Raw genomic sequence first — 22,087 nt, 5'->3', positions numbered from 1 at the left:
TATTAGAGAAAGTATGTGCCACTGGAATCTGTATGCTTTACATACAGCCAGTCTCACTCAGGCTGCCACACACTCACTTGCTCTATTGCTTCTACACACATGCATATACTCATACACCCACATACGTACAAAATATTTCCACTTACTGGGCACTCAGTAATATTTTGAGTCCACAGGCTCATGTTGGAGCTGTCCTCAATGGTGGTGCATCGCTTCTGCTTGTTATCCCAGCCACAGTAAGGGTCTCTGGCTCCTAGGCATTCCCTGCATGTGCAAAGAAAAAAGATTAAAGCTGTGAGACTGTCTAGCTTTAAAGAAATTTATTTGAGTATAGTGCTTGTGTATGACAGCTGTCAAGTCCACCAGGGCTCTGCAGAAGAAACAATTTTTCTAAGCAGAGGTTTACCTGCTTGGAAGGGGAGAATGGCTGAACAGAAGGGTGACAGGACACAAAGCAAATATCACTCACAGAAGCTGCAAATGAAAAATCAGTTCACTCCTTTCCAAGGCCTAGGGAAAGAAAATAACTTTACAAATTTTAGTCAAAGAACCTTGTCATTGAGATATCTTTGTGCTTCCATGTAATCACTCAGCAGGCCAAATCTCACACAAAGCAACCTCTGTGAGTATGTTTTCTGACACTGTGTCCATCCAAAGGGGTTAGACAAGCAGAATTAGCCAATGCAGCACTAATAAAGGCTTTCTATTAGTGCTGGCATTTGCTGGCACAATGGTTTCATTTATAATCCCAACATCAAGATGTCAGTTTGGAAAAGTCACAGCAGAACATTATTTCTAAGCTTTTGGCTGCTTTGAACACTGCTGTATTCATTTTCCTCCTGAATCCATATTTACAGGCTAAGTGTGTGTTCCGAACATGTGAGCTCCTAAAGAAAAATAAGCAGGATTCCTACTGCCACTGACCAGAGAAAGTCAATCACAGAATTAGTCTGTACCAGTAAAATTCATCTGTATTGGCTGTTCCCATTAGTTGCTTTCAAATTGTTAATTTTCATTAAGAGAATACAAGCCACATTGTGCATGTGTTAGGGAAAGACAAAGAAGAAACAACTAACCTCCAAAAAATTTGCAATACTGTTTTTTATTCCAATGATCCATTCTCTTCTATCACACAAAAGGGCTGCCAGGATCTTTCCAAAAGTCCCAAATGATTTGAAAGCTGCCAATTAGGCAGCAGCAAGGGACCAAGAGTTAAAATTCAGTTTAAAAATGAAACAGGAGAGTAATAACATTTATTCTAAGGGTTGGTATCAGTATGATAAATGAAACATTAAAAAAAAAAAAAAAAAAAGTATCAAATGCAATGAGAAGTGAATTGTTCCCTCCCAGAAATCTTTGAAATCCTATTAGTCTGCAATCAGCCACAAATGAAAAACCATGTTCCCTAAGCACAGCTGAAAATGCTCTATCAGCTTTTACTGACTCCACAGCCATTTGCCCCAAAGCAAACCCTGGATTGTTTTGCTGGCTGGCACCCCTTCCTTTATAGATGTATGTATGCACTATATATATGCATATATGCACACGTATGTATTTATGTTTTAATAATGAGTTTCCACTTTTTTCTGACATTGCAGAAAGACATTTCTTCTACTTAAGATTTTACATCCTGAGTGGTAAGGAGCAAAACTTTGTCTTTCTTGATTTAGGAAGGTAGTTACAAGGACTGTCTACATCATTTTTCCTCCAGCTGCTTCAAAACAACCAAGGAAAAGGCATAGATGATTTTGTCCCAGCCCCAGGCAACAGAACATCAAATATTTGCTTAGAAAAGACTCAGTATCCCCAGTCCAAGGACACAGAAGAGACACATGCTGCTTTGCTTTATTCTGGCTAGGCATCCCGATCCTACTGTCCAGCATCCCACACTACCCCATGCATACAGTGGGGCTGCCTCCATCCCCAGATCTGCCCTGGCCATCCACAGCCCCTCACAAGAGACTGAGCAGCAGCACCTGCCCAGGTAACAGCACTTCAGCTGTGAGCTTATCTCTAGAGAGAGAAAAATAATAAGAGAAGCAACAGGGGGAAAAAAATAAGGGGAGAAGAAAGCCCCTGATTTTAGTTACAAAGGCTTTGGTCATGCTTTCAGACCTGACACTGAGTACAAGCTATTGTTTCCAATGACATGAAGCCATTTTGCTGGGCACCCGGCGAGCAGAGAGAGGTCATTGTAATTCATAACAGGGAAGGCTGTTGTGAGCGTCACCCTATTATGATACACATTTTCTCTGAATTTAATTTATAGGAAAACATGTGCTGCATAAATTCAGGAAATAATCTCCATATGTTCTGAGCTGCAGCCCTCAGCCACTCCGCAGGCTGCAGTATATCCCGGCTAGGCACTGACCATTTTGCTGGCACTATTTGTAATGTGTGTCATGCAGCTAATGTGCTGCTACCAGCTGAGAGCAGCGAGCTGAGGGTCCCTGATGGAGCACTGGGGTGGCCAGCTTTGCTCTGTCCCCAGCTGATGGGCACAGTGAGATGGCCACGATGCCCAGCTGTGGCAAAAGCCTTCTGCTGGTAACAGGGAGCTACAGCTGCCTATGTGCCCTGGCTCCTGGATGTAACGCATCCTTACCCCGCTGCTGTTGCCATCTGGGCAGGGCCTGGGCTCTGCTGGGCTGTCAGAATGCACACTCTGTAATTTAAGAGCCATCAAAGACCGGGACTTCTTCCCATCTGACGGCAGGCCCTCAAAACCATTTGAAATCTAAAAACAAAATAGCTATGCTGTCTGCCTCCCTTCAGGATTCAGAGCCCACTCTGCTGCCTCAACTCTGGTAAGAAACCTATTATATCAGCTGACAGCGGTACACTTAGGGGTGAGGAGGAATGTTATTTACTTACACACAATTTGCTCCATTTTTTTTTCCTTTTGCAAGCACAAAAAGCATTACAATGCACATTACTGCAAGAGAACATTTCTGGCAAGTACTTTAAGTGAACACCTCAAAATCCACCCTAATTTATATCTTTACAGTATCTTTAGAATATATGTCCCCACTTATGTCATTAAGAGATAAAACCACACCAGCACGCACACAGCAAAAGGCATACATATGTATGCATGCATGAACGCACAGATCAAAACGCTTCAGAAATGTGTTGTCATTCTTAGCAAATCGGGCACTGCGGTGTGGAAAATGGAAAGATATCATAGCATTTCCCCATGCACAGAACACAAAATAAATTGAAATGTTTATGTGTAAATCTCATTTCATATTATGATACTGTCGAAAAGCCTCACGCAGGCCTGGGGAACCAAGGCCACGCAAGGCACTATGTAAATACTGTGAAATAAGATAGAAGGAAGTTAACATGCCATAATGAAATTCTGATGTTTCGAAGTCAATGGGACTTTGGACATTGGCTCAGCGGGGCCAGAATTTCACACCATGCACACAGCAGTGAAAACTGCACTCAGTGACTATTCAGTGGCAGGCTAGGAACACCTTGAGGGATTCATGACACAGTATCACTTCCCATCATTATTTACACAGGTAGAGGGAACCCATTATCCCAAAAGACAACCCAAGCATAGTGGGTTACCACTGGCTATATTAATGCTAATGACTTATGTAATGAAATCCCAAAAAGTGAGATGTCTATGGAAGTGAGATGTTGATGATACCACATGGTTCATGCCCCCAGTTTATCTCTGACCATCTTTCTGACTGTGGTACATTCAGTGAGGACTCAGGAGAATACCTCTTGATGGATATCTAAGAGGCCGGATTTATTATGACAGAGCATTACTATCAATAGCGATTCACTTTAATTCATTGCCTTGCAGTAAATGTCTTATCTGAGGCATAATGGCATACACTAAAAATGCTCAATTGAAAAACAATTCCATTTGTGTCTCCTATTCAAGCTATTTTTTCTCTGGTTTCTTATTCTCACTTACTGAAGACATTTGCATGAAAATAAGATCTTACTCATAAGAGCTCACCTGCTGCCTGCTGTCTGGGAGCTGTAAGGCTCCCTGTTGTTGGCTATTGCAATCATTTTTACAGCTGTCATCTGGGATAACACAAAGGATTAAGACTCTACAATTGGAACAGTATCCAAAGTGCTCTGAAGCCAATGGAAACTCCTATATATGACTCAGAAGAGTTTTTACAGTGCCTCTGAAGCTGGCTTGCTGAGCCTTCATTAACAACATTCGCTGTAAAAAGGTTTCTGCTTGCAGTGTGTCGGTCCTGCCTAGCATCTCCTCAGCAGTCACAGGATTGTGATGTGGAAAAGGAGAAAGTATCTCCCTGTCTCACACCCCTGCTCATGCCCTGTCCTGTGTCCTAACCCCACCTCTGCTCTCCACTCCAGATGTGTGGCACTTCTGCAGCAGTCCTCTTCAAGAGGGCTGGATTTGTCTAAAGAACACAATAATGATGGATCAGTGAGCACACCTCCTTCCTAAAAAGAACAACTGTTCCAAGGTGCATTGCAAAGTGACAGCAGATTTCTCATATTCTAAATAATACAAGGATTTGGAGACTTTTTAATAGCCTGAATTACATCTTCTTTCAAAATCTTCATTAAAGCTTAAAAGCCTGTAGTTCTAAAGTTTCTCATTCCCACTTTAATTTGCTCGGGGTCTGGATAACTTCATCTTTTGGTTGTTCTCACCTGTGAGCTAAAAAGCTTTAGACTGTGTAATAAATGGATCATTGAATCAATAGAACCAGACCCAAGAGATTAGTTTTCAGCAGACCAAAGGAAAGAAAGAATTACTGGAGCCTCTTCCCATTCTTACTACCAGACGGAAGACAGCAAACAAGCCTGTTCATACCAAAAAACAAGAAGACATCATCCAGAGCACTCACTCACACTAAAGGACTGTGCTCTTCTCATCTTTCAGGATGTGCTTGCTCTCCAACATTTTTTTTCCCCTCTTTGCATGTATCTCTTTCTCATTATTTCTGACTTCTAAGAATTTCACATTGGTTTGTTCTACTCTTTGAGCAGGTATCTCTGAGAAAGCAGCACTTTGCAAGCAGTACGTGGGTATTAGCTCTGCCTGTTAGTTGCTGACATGTGGCTGTATTTGTAGACAGGCATTTCCTGACAAGGTTAGCTTTCTGTCCCATTGCAATCAACATGTGGAGGGGATGAACTAAACAAATAATCATACTAGCTTCCAGCCAACCAAATCATAATTACTGACAACCTCAATAGTCTGTGCAAGGGAGAGTGGACTTCTATCTTCCTTAAGCCCAGATGGCATGAAAAGAGAAGAATAAGAATCAAAAGGATGTTCATGGCTTAAGAAAATAAGATTAAGAAGAAGGAAAAAGCACCAGACCTTCAAACAATCCCTCTAATTTTGATACCTTTAAAAATTCAAACTGCAGAGATGAATTACTGATCTGTACAAATCCATTATCTTCCCCCACTGAGGAAAGAAGCCAAGTGGAACTGAGCTGCTTTAGTGAGGCAGTGGTCAAGCAGCAGCCTCATTTCTCAGCTGGTGAATGCAGCAATATTCTGTGCCAGATGCCAGTGCCCTTAGCTCAAGACAAGTAACACATACTTCATAAGCAATTATCTGTGGAATGGGACACTGCTCAGGAAGAGCTCACAGGTACCACCACTGTGAGGGCTGCAGCTGATGATCAGTTAGAGAACTGAGGTTTGCTATTTCAGCATTTGACACCGGACAAAGAAGCAGAGAAGCTGAAATGTTTTTGTGTTGCATACACATGTAATTTATCACCCACACATGCTTAGCATCAGCGACTGGTGCTCTGCACATGATTTGTTTTGAATGCATAGATTAAAACCATGGTATAAAACAACCTCTAGAACTGAAGTCCATTTACGAACCAAACACATGTAGCTGAAAGTAACAATGCACAGACAAGGGATTTTCATGGGCAGTTTCACCTCATTTTCTTTTCCCTATCAGGGACCTTGACTTGCTAGTTCCACCTCCTGCCCGACCATTTTCAATATCTCTTTAATCGATTGTGGTTTATAGATTATGGCCTTGTACAATTTACACAACAAACGATTCTATTTCTTACCTTCTGACATCCCATTCCATCATCTTTTAGCTACACTGACTTCTTTATTGAATAGGTGTTTGTTTTTGTTTTTAAAGCAGTAAAATAAAACAACATTGCATTTATTCAAATATGAAGATTAATGCCATCCCGAGAAAAGTTCTGATTAAATCTGGATTTATGTTTACATCAATGAAGCAGGTTATTAAAAAAAATGAGTAAGTGTTGCTCCATAAACACTGTTAGAAACTCTTGTCACTGTGCCAAACAAAACTGACCTCTAACAGAAACACAAGTACAGAGGACCACTGACTACCAGTGATAGGATCAGTCATCCACAAGAAAATTCAGTTACTATTAAAGTCATAATGAAAGGAATCGCCAGAAGGAACTCCTGAGTGTGGGGCATGTTTGTCTGGATTGCAAAGCACAACCATTTCCTACCTCAGCAGGCTTTTGAGCCTTAAGAAAACATGCCCCCCAGGGCTGCCATATGGCAAAAGGCAGAGGGAAGAAGAAAGGCAGCTTGGCCAAATCTGTGCACTCAACTGTTATTCCCTCTCTCTGCCCTGTGTCAATCAGCCTCTGAAGAAGGCTGTCAGATTAAGATGTGCTCTGCTTCTGCATTTCTGCTTTATGTAGCCTTTGGAAGATGCTGATGATTTAAGAATGTAAATAATGTTAAAATGGCAACTTAGGAAGGAAAGAAAACTGCAAAAACAGAACATTTAAAAAGAAATGTATGCGATGATGAAGAAACCTTAAAACAGTCTACAGTTATCACCCAGGCTGCACCAAATAATCCATATTCAAGCAGCTCTGTTGTGAAAGTTGGATTTTGTTATGTTCTGGAATTTCTGCTCAACAAGATGCAGATTCAACTAGAAAGACTGCTTGTAGATTAATGTTGGAAATGGCAAAAAAATATTAGGCCACCTACCACGATGCTTAGGATCTAATATCTCTTGTCCAATGCAGAACTATTTCAGCTCTATGTAAGAGGCAAAATGACACAGCCAATATAGTCTCCGTTGTGTTTTCCCATGTATCTATAAAAACACTACCAAATGACATCAACTCCACTTTTTTAAAAATGACAACATCACTTAAGTAAATGGATATTTCTGAAATTCAGCCCTACCCCTCCTCAGGCTGGAGTGTTCCCATACATCTGTAGTATTTTGGCATACTGACACGTAGAAGACACCAGACAGAAGTACAGTGATATGTTTTTCTACAATCCATATATATTTTATGCACTTATATGTATTTCTATTTCATGCTTATAACAACAGCAAAAACATATCTGCCCTGGGTTCAGATGCTTCCTCCTCCTCAAACAGGTAGAACAGTACATCTCCTAATAAAAAGTTGATGAAGCATCTGTAGCAATGTAGGCAAGGGGTAGTAACATTTACAATGCCTCACAATGTAAATGCAGACTGGATGCTCGAGACGTGAGGCAAAGCAGACATGGCAGCAGTAAGGCTGGAGACATCAGGAGCCATATCGTTAGATGTGACCACTACCTAGAATACAAATCTTACGACCTAATAGCAGCAAATTGCAAGAATTGACAGATGCAATGGATATCTGCCCTGGGGCTTGCTGGAAGCTTCAGTTATTAATCTTGTTTGTATAACAGTAGAATCAATGTCATCTTAACATTATGTATTCCGAGAAAACTACCTGCTTTCCTGTCAGTCGCCACTGTGTTGAAACTAATTTCACATAGCCCACCCTAGCAGGTATTAGATGGTAATGACTTTTAGACATCACTGATCTGAGATGGCCCCAAGCCAGACTGCAAGAGGTAAAAGGATCCACAGCCTAAACCACCCCTGATCTTGTGAGCAAATCACACGAGCAGGATTCTTTAGAAGTAAGGAGCAAACAAAAAGCACTCAGCACATTCAACCTCTCAGATTTTTCCTCCCTCTCAGCAGCTCCAAAGCTGCCCAGAACAAATCTGCAACCTAGTCAGGACAGTAAGAAGACAGAAGCCCTGAAATTAGCTGACTTGACTTGGCAATTTCTAGAGTGACCTTCATCTACTGTAGCAGTTGTACAGCCCCAGTCTCCATCTACCGCTAAAGATTTCTTCTGTCACAGAACCATTCACCTGGGGCCATCTCAATAGTTCAGAGCTTAAAAGTGGGAGCCTGAAAAGTGTGCAGACAGGTTAAAACGAATGTAAAGCTTGCTGGTAGTTTGTGCGTTTAATAGGAATAGGAACAACCATAATAATTCATTTGGTTTTGAGCAGAGCCCTTTCCACTTTTTCATCCCATGCTCTCTCTGTTTCAGTAATGCAAGCACCAGCAACCTCAGCACAGACTTATTCCTCAAGCAGCCTCGTTCTGCTCTCCCTCCTGGAACCACATTGCATTTCTCTCCTCACTGCTATTTGTGATTCCCTCGTACTTAAATGCCATCTACAAAGTATGCTATTTTCTTCTTCCATGCCATTAAAGATAATGTCAAATAAGATGAAACTGAAAACCAATCTCTTTGGCATCTTACTGGGAACATGCCCCTGCTCACTATATTACTTACCTTTGCCCCCCTTTTTTCCCAATTTCAGGCACACATACCCAAATCCTTTTCTCAGACTGTTCAAATGAAACTCTCTAATAGCTCTCTGGAATTCAGACTTCTTAGACCTGCACTATCCCCCTGAATCTTAAAGGTCCATATCCTGCAAAGAGTATTGATGTGCTTAACTTTACATATATAACCAGCTACATTAAAGAAAATGGGAGTAATTGCCTGCTACAGCAGATGCAAATGTGTTTTTGGGATAGAAAAAATGGTATAATTTTGCACTTCTATTTAAAGAACACAAATCCATTTCATCTACCAAACTTCATTCTTTCCAAGAGCTTTAGTGATCATGGTTCTGTTTGATGTCTTCACTCTCTGTCAGTGGGAGTCTTGCTATTTACTTAAATGCAACCAGGATGCCAAAACAGATGTTCCTTGATTTATTCTGAGATATTATTGGATACTGGAGATGACAAAAAATGGGGGTGAGTGCTCTCCTTTATGCCTTGTGAAGTCTTCCAAAGCTTTGCAGAATTATTGACGGTACAATAATTAGTCAATTTCCTTAATATTCAAGAGGCCAAATTAGCCAAAGCAGAAGGAAATTGATGAATTAGTTTCGTAACAACATTCGCATAGGCTCCTACCTTTCCTCCTGCCTCTATTTATAAAGAATATTCAATGTGCTGGATATTTTTAAAAACTCTCAAGGAGAACATTTTCAAAACAAAATCTGGGCCAGACTTTCAACAGCCTCAGCTCAGAGGAGAGGGATGGATTTTCAAAGTCTTAGGTGAACAATGAAACATCAGCATTGCCTCAATGATCTGCTGGTTCTGGGCTCCACTGAACAACAGTCTTCCTTTGTTCCTTCCCAACCACTTTCGCCATTTTCTCTCTGTGCTTTTTACCCAACAATCATTCCTTGTCTGTCCTTGGAGGAACAATTGTCACTCTGATGCAGAGGTCAGTGGATTTCCAGCCCATATTCAATTGACTCCCCCCAAATTGGAAGTTTTTAGATTGCCTAACAGTCTGTGCTGGTCATCCATTTAAGTCCCCTTCACTTCTGAAATCCAGTAATTTTTTTAAAGTTTGTTCTTGCAGCCCTAAATTCAAATGTTTCATTCCTTTGTTACAGAGGATTTTCTATCATACAAGGAGAAAAAAAAAAAAGAAAATAGCAACAACATTAAACATCAAAACAATGTCCCAGGTGATTTATTGGACCTCTTAAATGATGATATGGAGATGGTACAGAGACTGGGAAATTTTAGTTTTGCACTCTGGACAAGCGGGCGCAAATGGGAGAAAGAGGGTAAAAAGTTCTGCTTCGTTACCATGGCTGTTGACCATTTTCTTCCCCAAAATCCCCGGAGCCACTGCAGGAATTACTCACCTATGTGTACTCAGTTGTCTGATCACTGGCCCAGAGCTATTTAGAGGTGAGTTCTGTTTTTCACAAGATCTCAAGTCAGCAAATAAGAGTACTTGTCAGCTGAGTCATTTCTGCTAGCTTTGCATTAAGCACTATGGCCGGAGGGGATGCGCAATAGAATTTAGGCCAAGTAAGAGGGCAAAAGCTCAGCATCACTCAACAGCAAACCCTGCAACAGGGTCAGAAAAGCAGGCAGAGTTCAAACAAGACTGTCACAGTAGCACACAAGAGAATCAGTCTCTTTGTATAGCCTCAGAAGCAGAAGCATTTCCATTGCCATTAGGTTGATTTGAGGTAACACACAACCAGATGTGATAACCACACATGGTGAGATGCGGAGATATGGTGGTGTCAGTAATAAAGCTGTGATGCTGGCTCTCCAACTATCCATCCCCAAAGCTCGGGGGCAACTTGAGGTAAAAAAAAATCCAAGCTCATCTGAAAATTGCAGGGAGGTTACAAAGATTTCAAAGCCATGCAAAATCCAGCAGCAAGCACAGCCAAGCTACCGCCCAGCAAAGCAGCCTTCACAACACTGCATGTTCAGAGAGCTTGTAGAGCTCACTTTGGACATCTTCCTAATGCTCTCCAGCGAGACTGAGAATAGCAGCACTGAAGCACAATAGGAAAACACACACACAAGCAAGGTCCCTGCAGCCAAGTCCAGCCTATAAATTTGGGCAGCTGACATTACAGATGTCTTCCTGTCACCCTGCTGCTAAGACTCACTGTTCTGAAAAGACAGATTGAGACAGGTCAGTGGGCACACACAAAGCACTACTCAGACACCCAGAAATATATTGGGTCAACGAACTACATCAAGACTTGGGGCTGAGCTACTGGTCACCATTTAAGAGATTAAATTGGTGCCATGTCAATAAACAAACAGTAAAGGAGATGGCAGAAACCTTTTTTCCTTTCCACCTCTTCCCTTTGCTGCTGCTTTTACGTCTGCTGCATCTCTGAGCCTTGGTAACAAGCCCCAGGGTTTACAGCAGCACAGCAACAAGGAGTGCTAGAATCAATGTTCCCTCCATACATGATTGCCTGTTCCAGGGAGAAGGCAAGGTGAAGGTAAGAGCTCTAAGTCAGCAATCAGGAGCCCACATCAACCTCCAGGGTGTAAAAGGCTGCAAAGTTTCCTGATAACATGAGGCAGAGCCAAAGAAAATAAACAGCGTTGTGGTATTCCTGCCTGGGAGGCACAAGTTCTCCCTCACCTCAAAGCTTCCTGAGCCCCCCATCAAAATGATTAGATTCTAAAAACTGCTGAAACCAGAGCTTTTCATGGAGATCAGTCAAGAAGTCACAGCATGACAAAAAAGTAACTGGGGCTGTGGTAGGGTGAGAGCCCTTCTTCCTGTGGTGGTTGTATATTGGCATGTATTAAGTACAGACACAACAGTAAGCAATAAATCACAGCCCAGGAGAAGTGCCAGGTGGAATGCACTGGAGGAAATTAAAACATCCCTCTCAATACAGTTCGGCATTGAAAGAAATAAAAGGAGACCAAGCTGACTTATCATCTGCATTGCCAGGGTGCTAAGGGGAAAATGGTTTCCAAGATTTCCAGTTGAAAAAAAAAAAAGGCAGGTGAATAATTTCCTGAAGAAAAAACTTAGCTTGTAATTAATAATGACATCACAAACAACCTTTAAAATAAATTAATAGCAGCCTTGCTTGATTTCCTAATCTTCCTTCTTCTTCCCTTCTTTTTTACTAGTGCACACTCCCTCCACAAGACTCAGCCAAGGAGCAAAGGATCCATCACAGTCTCCATAAGTACATGAACTGGCCAGCACTGGAATTCAGCAAATTCTGACCTCCCACATTGCCAAACGTATGCAACCCACATTGCTGTCTGAAGTCTCCATCTCACATGCTTTGCTATAGCCCAATAACTGGCTTACATTGCCTAGAAGTAACACACCGGTCAGGATGGACTAAAGCTATACTAGCAGGGGAGGATGCTGAGGACCTCAGGCCTTAGGTAGATGGTGCTCCTATCCCCCAGCCACTGCTGTGTTCTTTTTTCCTGCTTGTTCCTTTTATAGGCAGTTGAGCAAACCTCCACCATTTGAGCTTTAATGGAACTGTCATACAATGTACTTATACAGGCTGAAACTGGGACACAATCTATAAATTACCGGAAAGTTGAACTCAAGATTAGGAAAAGAAAGAAAAGGAAGAACTCATTTGTCTTGAAATTGGATCACATATATGTATACACACATAAATATTCCCAAAATGAAATTCTCCAGGACAGGCTGGAGAAGACAGCTGTTATGTTCTACCTTTTTAAATCTCTGCTTTTAAGAGCTAAGGACGACATGGCATTTTCCAGCTGTGATTCTTTCTCTTACTAAACACTTTGGTGTCAGCCTCTCTGTATAAGCAGTTAAACCTTTACACATTAAACACTTCTGAGTTTAACTTGCAGTAATGTCCAAGTTATGTTTTCTAAAGAGATAATTAAAGAGGCTCAGCAAAAATAGAAAAAGCCATTATTTTTACACTGAGACAGACATGAATTTAGTACAAGCTGATAGATAAACTCTACTTGTTGAAAATAAAATTATTGTGACATTTTCTGTATTAGATTTTTGGCAAGAGAACAGGGACATCTTGCACCAGGCTGCGAAAGAGGGAGTCCATTTAGATGGTGCTAACAAATTCCTTCCTCTTGTCTAGCACAGAGGACATCAGATTCAGAAAAAACTCTCATCAAAAAAAGCAAAGCAGAGGCAGATGAGGAGAGGAAGCAATGTTTTTAGAGATGTACACATGCCATCAGTTGCTTTCACACTGGTTCACCTGCTAGAAAGAAGCTCTACTATTCATTTCCAAATGCCTCCTACACTCATTTCTGGGTGGAGATCTGCTCTGGAGCCAGGGCTGATAATTTAAAATATATATATTTTTTCTATTCCCTTTAATAGATGCGATCAAGACACAGAATCTATCCAGGTGTAGGAGGTGTCACACTTAGTTGAAATGAGCTATTGGGTTCCAAAAGCAATAACAAAGAGCCACATAACACAGCACTGCCTCATCAGACTTTGAGAGGTGATCACTCAGATAAGCAAGGATAGGCTGGCTGCAACCAGAAACCTGCAGCTACACAGCCAGCAAAACACATGAAGCTAACAAAATCAACACTGAAATGTTAAATTTCTCTTAAAAAAGTAAATACTGCAAGTCCTTCCTCGGTAAACACACAATTAATTTCTGATGAGGACTAATTAATATTTAAAAAAAAAAAAATATTGCTCATTCTCATTGCTCCTGTCATCAATGTATTATCAGGAGATGCACTTTCAACAGTGTCTTTTGTCTTTCAGGAATGAAAAAAGGCATTCTATACTGAATAAGGCTGGAAATATGTTTCCCTGGTGCTTTTCTTTTTAAGCTGAAGTGGAATCTATCAGCACTATAAATTTGCTTACCCTTCTGTTCTGTACATGGAGCATCTCTCCAGAGGAATTTTCAGCACTCCGTTATTTAAGCCCACAAAGAGCGACCTGTCGCTGTGCAGGATTTGGAGACTCTTGATTGCTTCCCGTTGTCCATCAGGGAGGATCTGCATTTCCTCTAAATAACAACTCCTCAGGCTCCTGTTAGTGGTAGAAAGGGCCTTCAAGATGGTGCCATACTCTAGTGGAACAAGAAACAAGGCACAAGTAAATCCTGGGAGACATTGCCTTCGTGTCACACCTACCTAAAGATCAAAATCCTGATGCTATGCAGTGGCTTTAACCCTAGCTTTGTGTCATTTTCTAATTTGAATATACTTGCTGCCCATTATATAGAAGCCCCTGCTCCATGATTACAATTCTAGGAAGCTCTCAGACATTACAGAAATGAGAAGGACTTGAGCCATCTGAAGAGTGAGTACCTGGAAATAATTCCCACTTGGAGCACTGAGGCAGAAAAGAGCTTGGTCCTGTTACCAGTGAGTTGTAAGGAAGGTGACCTGAGATAACAGGAATCATTTCTGGTGCCTCAAAGTCTATTTTTCTTTTAGTTTATGGAGCAGATCAGCGCAATTTGATGTCATGACAAATGACAACAGATGCAGCCGCCCTGCTGGAAATCCCAGAGGCCTCCATAATGATTGCATGGGTCATGAGTCTAATTGATCCTCTTCCTGGAAGAAGCTATCCTGCTAGCTTGACAAGGGGATGTTACAGCATCAGCAGTGCATATGCAGAAACATATACGCTTCTGCATATATGCTTGTGCTCACAGTGCTCTCAGCTAAACAATCTGAAGATCTGAAAAATTGTGGGAGATTTATGATGGGGAAAAGGGGTAACCACACTGTTTTTCATTAAAACCCCAAGAGAGGTCTGTCAGTCCCAATTGTTTTCCAACTTCAATCTTTCCATCCAGATCACTTCTGTATTGGTGCCAAAGCTCAGCAATTTACAGCAGTGGGGTTGGCTGCAATGCAAAGCCTTCCCCCCCCCCCCCCCCCGCTTAACAGAATCTTAAGTGTGGAACAAGACTGAGGCCCAGGTTTTGATTTTTGGGTTTGGTTTTTCTCAGGATTGGTTTTCTGTCCAGCGCTACCTTGGAGCAGGGCTGTTTCTCCTTAAGAATTTGTTTATTTTAAACATTTCAGGTCCAGCACAGCTTTGTCTTCAGTCACCACCAATCAGGGCAAGAAATCAAATGAATAAGAAACTTATGTTATGGCAGAAGACTTTTCCATAGAAGTGAAAAGAGACAGAAATAACCTCAGCTTTCTGGCTTGAAATATCAATTTAAGATATCAAAATGGCAGAACACTGTTATCTTTCCATTTAACTACAATCTTCTGATCATAATCAATGTCCAGGGAGGCTCCTACAGTGGGAATGTTACTAGAAGGCATCAAAGATGATCACTTGTGAAGCAAGTGGAAGTAAAAGTTACATAAAGTATTTTGGGAAGGTGGTAACATGAGAATGAGGCAATGACTCTGCATTCAGATCTGAGATTAAACTAACACGGACGCAATCCGTCTTATTCTAAAGTCAAAGCTTCTGCTATAGAGGATAACAACATTATACCCATGAGGGTGGCCATATGCTCTGATTAATCAACCTATTTAATTTAACCTCTGTCATTAGTATGAATATGGGCTAAGACAAGCATTAATAACACTCTACCCTTCTTCTGCACCTTTCATTTAGCCAAGATATCTGTACAGAAGAGGCAGAGCATCCTGCTAATTAGAGGATGGCAGTAGAAATTAAGAAACTCAAATTATACACTAATACTACCACTATGCATGAAAACACTGCCTCAGCTTCCCCATCTACATCCCATTTCACTGAACGATTGTTCCTGAAAGCAGAGGGACTCACATACCAGTAGGCATGTGGAATTGCATAGAGAAACTTCAGGCAAACCTGGAAGTTAAAAATTATTATTGCTTATTAGAGATGAGTACATCATAATGCAGAGAGGCAACTTATGTGCACAAAACCACAGAACATTTTGGTGACCTCTGCTCTTCCCCATTGCCATGTATTAGTGTGATTACTTGAAACACATTTTTGTAAAAGGAAGAAAAATATTACTGTTGTTTTCAAACACACTGTAGACTTACGGCCCGTTCACTTGGCAATCTGCCTCAAGTCTTCCATTGTGCTTTTAATTTATTCAGGCAAACTAACTTCCATGAAACATTGTACCAAAATGATATTGAATGACTACTGTGTGATGGTATCACTAGCCGGCTCCCAGGACTCCTAAGTCTATGAGTAAGTGGAGGCCTTAGCCTCTAGTGTTCTTACCTGTTCCAATATACATCACGTGGTAGAGAGTATCCTTCCCCTGAACAATATCAACCACTAGTTTAGAGAATCGAATGCTGTCCTGAGTCACATACGGATCTACGGTGACCGGCTGCACCACGTCGTTCATCAGGAACAAGCGCTGCGCATCCTGCAGGACTCTCTCTGTCAGGTTCTCATTCGGGCTGTCATCACTCAGTGTCCCACACTAAACATGGAAGATGGAACTTCAGCACCATTTGCACCATTTGTTTGCTTTCAGTAGACTGAGACCAAACCCAGAAATGCTCAATTTTAACCAGCCATGCCCTGATGATTTCCTGGGGAGGTGGGCCTGTCTGAGGGTCCCACCATCAGTCCCTTGGCATGGGTTATGGCTGGCTTTGGCCCGTAGCTCACTTTTTTTTAAAAAGTTTCTCCCAACTGGTCTGCAGACCAGCAATGTGGTGTTTCATTCCTTTGAGGTACCTTGGAGCCAGCATACCAAAGAAAAAAAGGTATTAACAAACTGAGGAAGGAAAAAAAGAATTAAAGCTAGTTATAGAAAGAGAGATTTAAAGTTAGCAGTAGAAACAAAGGTTTTGTGGCAATAAATCCTTGAAGCATTTCAAATAATCTTCAGACTCTACCTGGCATCTCAGTCTGTATAATGCACAAAACCTGGAGGTTAAAAAACCTGAAAAACTGGTTGGTTTTCCATCAAAGAATCTAACTCACCCCACTGCTTTTCTCATGTTCTCCCTTCTCAACAGACCCCTCCAGCTTCATCTTAATCCAAGCAGGTAAGCCACTAAGTGCCTCCTCCCTCTTTTACCTTTATTGGCAGTGCAGATTGACCTTGGTGAATCCATCCTCCAACATTAATGGAGATAGAACTCAGGTCCATACAGAACAGAGGGGAAGAAAAGAGTTTATCTTGTGTCTTTTGAACACCAGCTCATGGCCTACCTCTCATAAACCGTCTGAGCAGTTTCACTAGAAAAAAAAATTATTTTTCTTCATTTTGGGTCCAGGTATTTCTGCTTTCTTTGGAAGGAAAGCCATTATTCTGCAAATTAGGATGTTGATCTACTACACTCCAGCTACAGTATACAACTTTCCCATATGCATACTCTCAATATTCATCAAAGCAACACAGCAGCACGGCAACCTTTCAAAGGTGCACCATGTAGAGCTCCTCCTACCAGCTCACAGGAATTTAGCTCACATGTACACAATCAGTGTAATCAGATCCCACAGCTGGTATACTGAGTCCTACAATTGTCAAGCCTTTAAGAATTAATTTCTGCAAACAAACGCATTTGTTGGTGTAATACAGAGCTTGGATTCTGTAAAAATCCACCACCAATATTTCAGAGCTAATTATGTTGTTATTATTTCCAGAGGTCTTTTTATTTCTCTGCTGCTTCATTACAAGTTCTGAAAGTTTTTCAGTTATATCTTTTCTGCTGTCTCCTGTACTCCTTCTGGTTTACACTGCTGTCTTTTTACGGATGCTTTTCTCCCCACGCTCTTTCCTTTCTAGAGCATCACTGAAGGAGGAGTCCCAATGGCAGGAATGTCATTGTTGGTTTTGTTTTCTATTCTCATCAAGTCACAGATAATCCTTTTGGGCTATTGGCAGCCTGTATGCTGACACAGCATCCCTCTGGTTTGGTTTTATTTTGTTTTGTTCTAATTTCCTGATTATCTGCACTGCCCTGATCCTCTATATCCTTCTCCTTCCTCTTAGAATAATAAAAAAAAAAAATTGGCATCTTTCCTTCATCCTCCTTTGTGAACACTGAAGCAAAAAAATTAATTTAATTTTTTCACAGTATCTGCCTCTTCTGTCACTAAATTACCCTTGTCATCTCCTAAAGACCCTTCACTGACCTCTTGTTCCTCCTGTACTTGAAAAACATCTTAATCTCTTCTGCAATCTTCCTTTTGTCTGCCACATATCTTCTTTTCCTTTCCTTATTTTCCCCTGACCCTTTTCTTTCATCTTGCTGCTGCAATCTTTGCACTCCACATTTTATCTGATACTTTTCAGTACATGGAAATGCTTTCCAAAGCCCTTTTCTATTTCTCCAGGGTTAGCCCAGCAAGGGACAGAAGAAAGTACTTCATTCTCATTTAACCTTAACATTTCTCTTTAAATTCCAAAACATGTGATCAAGAACCTGAGCGTGTCGTCCCACCTTGTACAGGGAGAAGCTCTCTATCAGGTGCTGTGTTGGAATTCAGAGGGTTCCTCAGGAGTAACATGGAGGCAGATTTGCCCCCATTCAGCTCCTGCAATAATTTCAACTGACTGCAGAATCCATTTTGGAGGGCTCCTGACATCACCAGCTTGAAGGCAGATGGCACTTGCAGGCAGCCTCAGGACCTCTGCCATTATAAGGCAGAACCAGATTCACACAATTGGTATGGAAATATTCACTGTGCAGAAGCAAGGACAGAAGGACGAGCCTGTCCTTTCCTGGATACTCCAGGTGGAAAGGGACTGAGCTGTAAAATGGGCTCTCATTTCAGAGGACTCAGAATTATGGGGGCTGTCAAATGCATACTTTGTGTTGCACTGACAGAATCTAAGCATAAGCCTGTTCTATACATTTCAAATTGGCCTTAACTCGTAACTCTGGAAAATTGCTCATCATGAAATCAAACATTTTTAAGGCTAAAAGGAATCTCTGTGACCATCATGATGTAGCCTCTTCCACCAGTCGCTTTTGCAATGTGTCAGTAACTTCTGGCTGAGCTACTGTGTCTTGGGAAGAAATCCATCTCACACTGAAACACTGTCTTTAGGGTCTTATTAAGTGATGAAAAATTCATCACATCCTTACACAGTTGATTACCTTTCTTGTTTAAAAGCACAGGTTGTCTCCATTGTAGTTTGTCAGCTTCAGCTTTCTACCCTCAAATCTGAAGCTTTGGTGGGGATATGCTTGCATGTTCCCTGAGGACCATGTGCTCAGTGTTCACATGCCAATCTGACACGTAACAAAGACAAGAGAGTAAAAAGGGTGGATTTGCCCTGTTGTATCAGAATTTGGGCCCATTTGGGTGGTGAGGTGCTGCCCTGAGAAGCTGTGGATGCCCCATCCCTTGAAGTGCTCAAGGCCAGGTTGGATGGAGTCTTGGGCAGCCTGCCCCGGTGTCAGATTTAGTGGTTGGCAACCCTGTCTGTGGCAGGGAGTTGGAACTACACAATCTTTGAGGTCTCCCTTCCAACCCAAGCCGTTCTAAGATTTGTGATGTAGGCTGATGCTGTTCCTGCCATAGGCCATTATCAGTAGTTTCAGAAAGTGGTTTTCAATGGCTTTCAGTGGGGAGATTTCAGTGGTATATCCTGAAGAAAACCTCTCCTCACAACATTTTTACCTAGAAGAACACCTCTGGCCCACAAAAATTTAAAGTTCTTCATTCTTGTTAAAGCTTTGAACATTCTTATCTGTATAAAGACTTAAATTTTCCCACTAATCCTATAGTCTCAATAAGATGCAGCAAGGAGTTCTAGACTAAAATACTCAGAAAGGTGGAGAAATATCATTTATCTGCACCATGGGTCTACCTAGAAAAAGAAGCCCCATACAAGTTAACCCAATGGGAAGATGGAAAGTAAAAAGCACCAGAGCAAAACAAAGGGCAGCATCAATACCTGGAAATTTGGGATGGGGTTTGCTGTTGGCAGCCAGGCTGATCTTGGGTTCTCTTGGTAACGGAAAGGACCGTTAAATGCCTGAGTAATGGCACTGAGATTGAAGGCACACACTGCTGAGGCAGCTATGCTGTTTCTGGAAAAAGGGAGAAAAAAAATCAATTTAATCATTAGAACACTGACATTTTCATCATAACAGATATCAAACTCCACTCAAATAAAATACGTGTAAATTGCTAGGTAGACGTACAGTGACACCAATCTCAGGGGGAGTAAAAATAAATAAATAAAGTGCAAAATGCAAATGAATCACATGACAATTCTCAGAATGAATGTTAAGCTTGGTTTTAAAGTGCCTATGATTTAAGGGCCACAGAAGCAGTCCTGACATGAAAGGAGAATACAGTTTAATTTGCACGGGTTATTTGTGTCCAGCTATTTTTTTTTTTTTAAAACACCTCATCTATCTTGATTGATTACAAACAACATAATTTTTAATCTCTTGGTGTTTCTCAAGGTGAAAGCCTGTTTCTACCGGCTCCAACTATAAAATACACCTCCTACTATTTGTATATACTGTATATACAAGCACACACATGCATGCACACATGCAGGCAGAGGGAGGGAATGACAGTGCACACGAAGCTGGTGGTTACAGTAGCTCAGCAGGCACAAATGTCTTGCTAATATGTGCAAGCCTCTGTCTGCACTGCTCACTGCTCTCTGTTCCCAGCTGGGTGCAGCATCTGGTAGGGCAGGCTGCTCACCATGCGCACACCAGCCAGGGGAACGCAGCGAAAGAAATGTCACTGCAGGAAGGACTTTTTGGCAGGGAATTGTTTTCAGGGAGGTGATGATGCCCATGCAGACTTGCACACAGATCTGCTGGGTTTTTTGGTTTGGCCCATCTCAGCCATTCCTTTGTGGACCTGAGCTGCTCAGTGCTTTGTGCCCCCAGAGGATTGGCGTACACCTCCCTGATGAGGATGGCATTTGCTGAGTGGTAATGTAAAATTCCAAACCTGCTGACAGCTCCTTTTTTTTATTTTTTATTTTTTAATAAAAAGAATAACATTTAGAGAGAAAGATATCAAAATAAAGCTAAAAATAAAGCTAGCACGGAAGACTGACTCGTCACAGTGCCTTTTAAATAACCCAAGTGTTGCTGTATGTATCTTGCTGCTAATTAAAGCAATTTGAATTCTCTGAAAAGAACTTTTTCTTTTTTTAACTAAACCAATAATTACACTTTCTCACAGAAAAAAAAAAAAAAAAAAAAGCCTTGCTTCACAGTCCCAGGCAGGAAAGCAGAAAGCCAGATTCTTTCACAGCGTATTTCCTCAGAGCCATACAATGTCAGGAGGAACTTTTCACTTTGCCTTCCCATTCCCCGCTCCTGCCCCTGCCCTCCTATCCCCGCAGTGATGGAGTAGCTCCCTTTGAACATGTCAGAGCAACGCCAGGCGAACCTTTCTCCACTTTTGTCTGCTCACCGCTGACGCAGTGCATGCTTGCAGACGGCAGCTCTTAAGACAAAGCTAATGATGGATGACAAGTAAATGCCTGGAGGCACACATGGGAGAAAAAAAAAAAAAGAGAATGAGATGGAAAATGAAAAAGGAAAAGAAGGAATAAAACCTTGCTAGTCTAACAAAAACACTTTTTCTTTTTTTTTTTTTTTAATTTAAAAAAAGGACCTTTTCAGGGCCCTGCTAAAGAATCCACAGTGTATTCCATTCCCTTTGCTGAAGAGGAGAAAGGAACAACATTTTTGATGAAATAATGCTATCTGTGGCCTGGCATATTTCCCATCCCTCCCTACGAAAAGTCAGAGCCCAGTCCCCAACCAAAGGCATCAGTTTAGGCAGCAGGCCCCTTGCACAACATGCAGCCTCCTTTATTTCACCTCCTGCACCCTGGCACAAAATCGGTGACTTAGTTCAAGGAGGTTTTAACATGGTCTCCATTACCTTACATTATCTTAACTGTATTAAAAGTTTCTGAAATATCTCATCAGCAACTTCCTCAAAATTATTTCCCACTGATTTAGCTGGATATAACATAAAATGAAGCAATAAATCCTTACGTGGGTATTACCACAACTAAATATGATACAGACTAATTGCCTTTTTTTTTTTTAAGATGACCCTAACTCCATTAAACATGAAACTTTCAAAATAAAAACACCTTTTTTAAAAAAAAAAGTAATAGTTTTAGGTGCATCAGTATTCCATTATACAGGTACTCACATTAGAGTACGCACCAACCCTCTTTGGTATGCAGCACTCATGCAGCATGGTATCAGTCCCAGTGGAAGTTAAAAGAATAATTACCATTATTTCTCTAGTCAGATGACAAATTGGAACATTTTCTCTTTGAACTCTCAAAAGAACATCATGTTGTAGACCCAGAAAGCTACTTGATCTAACTTCAGCTATTATCAATAACTCATCTCTCCTACTATACAAATGTTACATATTATACTGTCCTCAGAAGATACCGGAGGGAACATGCACCCGTAATCTGAGAAGAGTGACTGAATTACAATCCAAAGGAGACAGGGGTAACACCATGTCTCACATTTTAGCCAAATTGGAGACAGACACAACACGAGAGAACTGTTCCAACCAGAGCTAGGCCATGT

At 41.3% G+C, this 22,087-nt stretch overlaps 1 protein-coding gene across 6 annotated transcripts in view; it reads right to left on the bottom strand.

Moving 5' to 3' along the window:
• SEMA5B (semaphorin 5B) overlaps positions 1-22,087 on the bottom strand; it is a 246,171-nt gene that overhangs the window by 36,109 nt on the left and 187,975 nt on the right. For all 6 annotated transcript variants that reach the window (XM_048953844.1, XM_048953843.1, XM_048953845.1 and 3 more), the window contains 4 exons: positions 19,444-19,579; positions 15,798-16,005; positions 13,461-13,668; positions 147-264 (listed from right to left, as the gene is read on the bottom strand). In XM_048953844.1, the coding sequence (XP_048809801.1) occupies positions 147-264; positions 13,461-13,668; positions 15,798-16,005; positions 19,444-19,579 (670 nt within the window). The remainder of the gene's footprint in view (positions 1-146; positions 265-13,460; positions 13,669-15,797; positions 16,006-19,443; positions 19,580-22,087) is intronic.

The sequence above is a fragment of the Lagopus muta genome, chromosome 8, assembly GCF_023343835.1.
Source record: "Lagopus muta isolate bLagMut1 chromosome 8, bLagMut1 primary, whole genome shotgun sequence".
Taxonomy (NCBI): Eukaryota; Metazoa; Chordata; class Aves; order Galliformes; family Phasianidae; genus Lagopus; species Lagopus muta.
The sequence above is the reverse complement of the archived record's forward strand: the minus strand, read 5'-3'. Positions and strand labels throughout refer to the sequence as shown.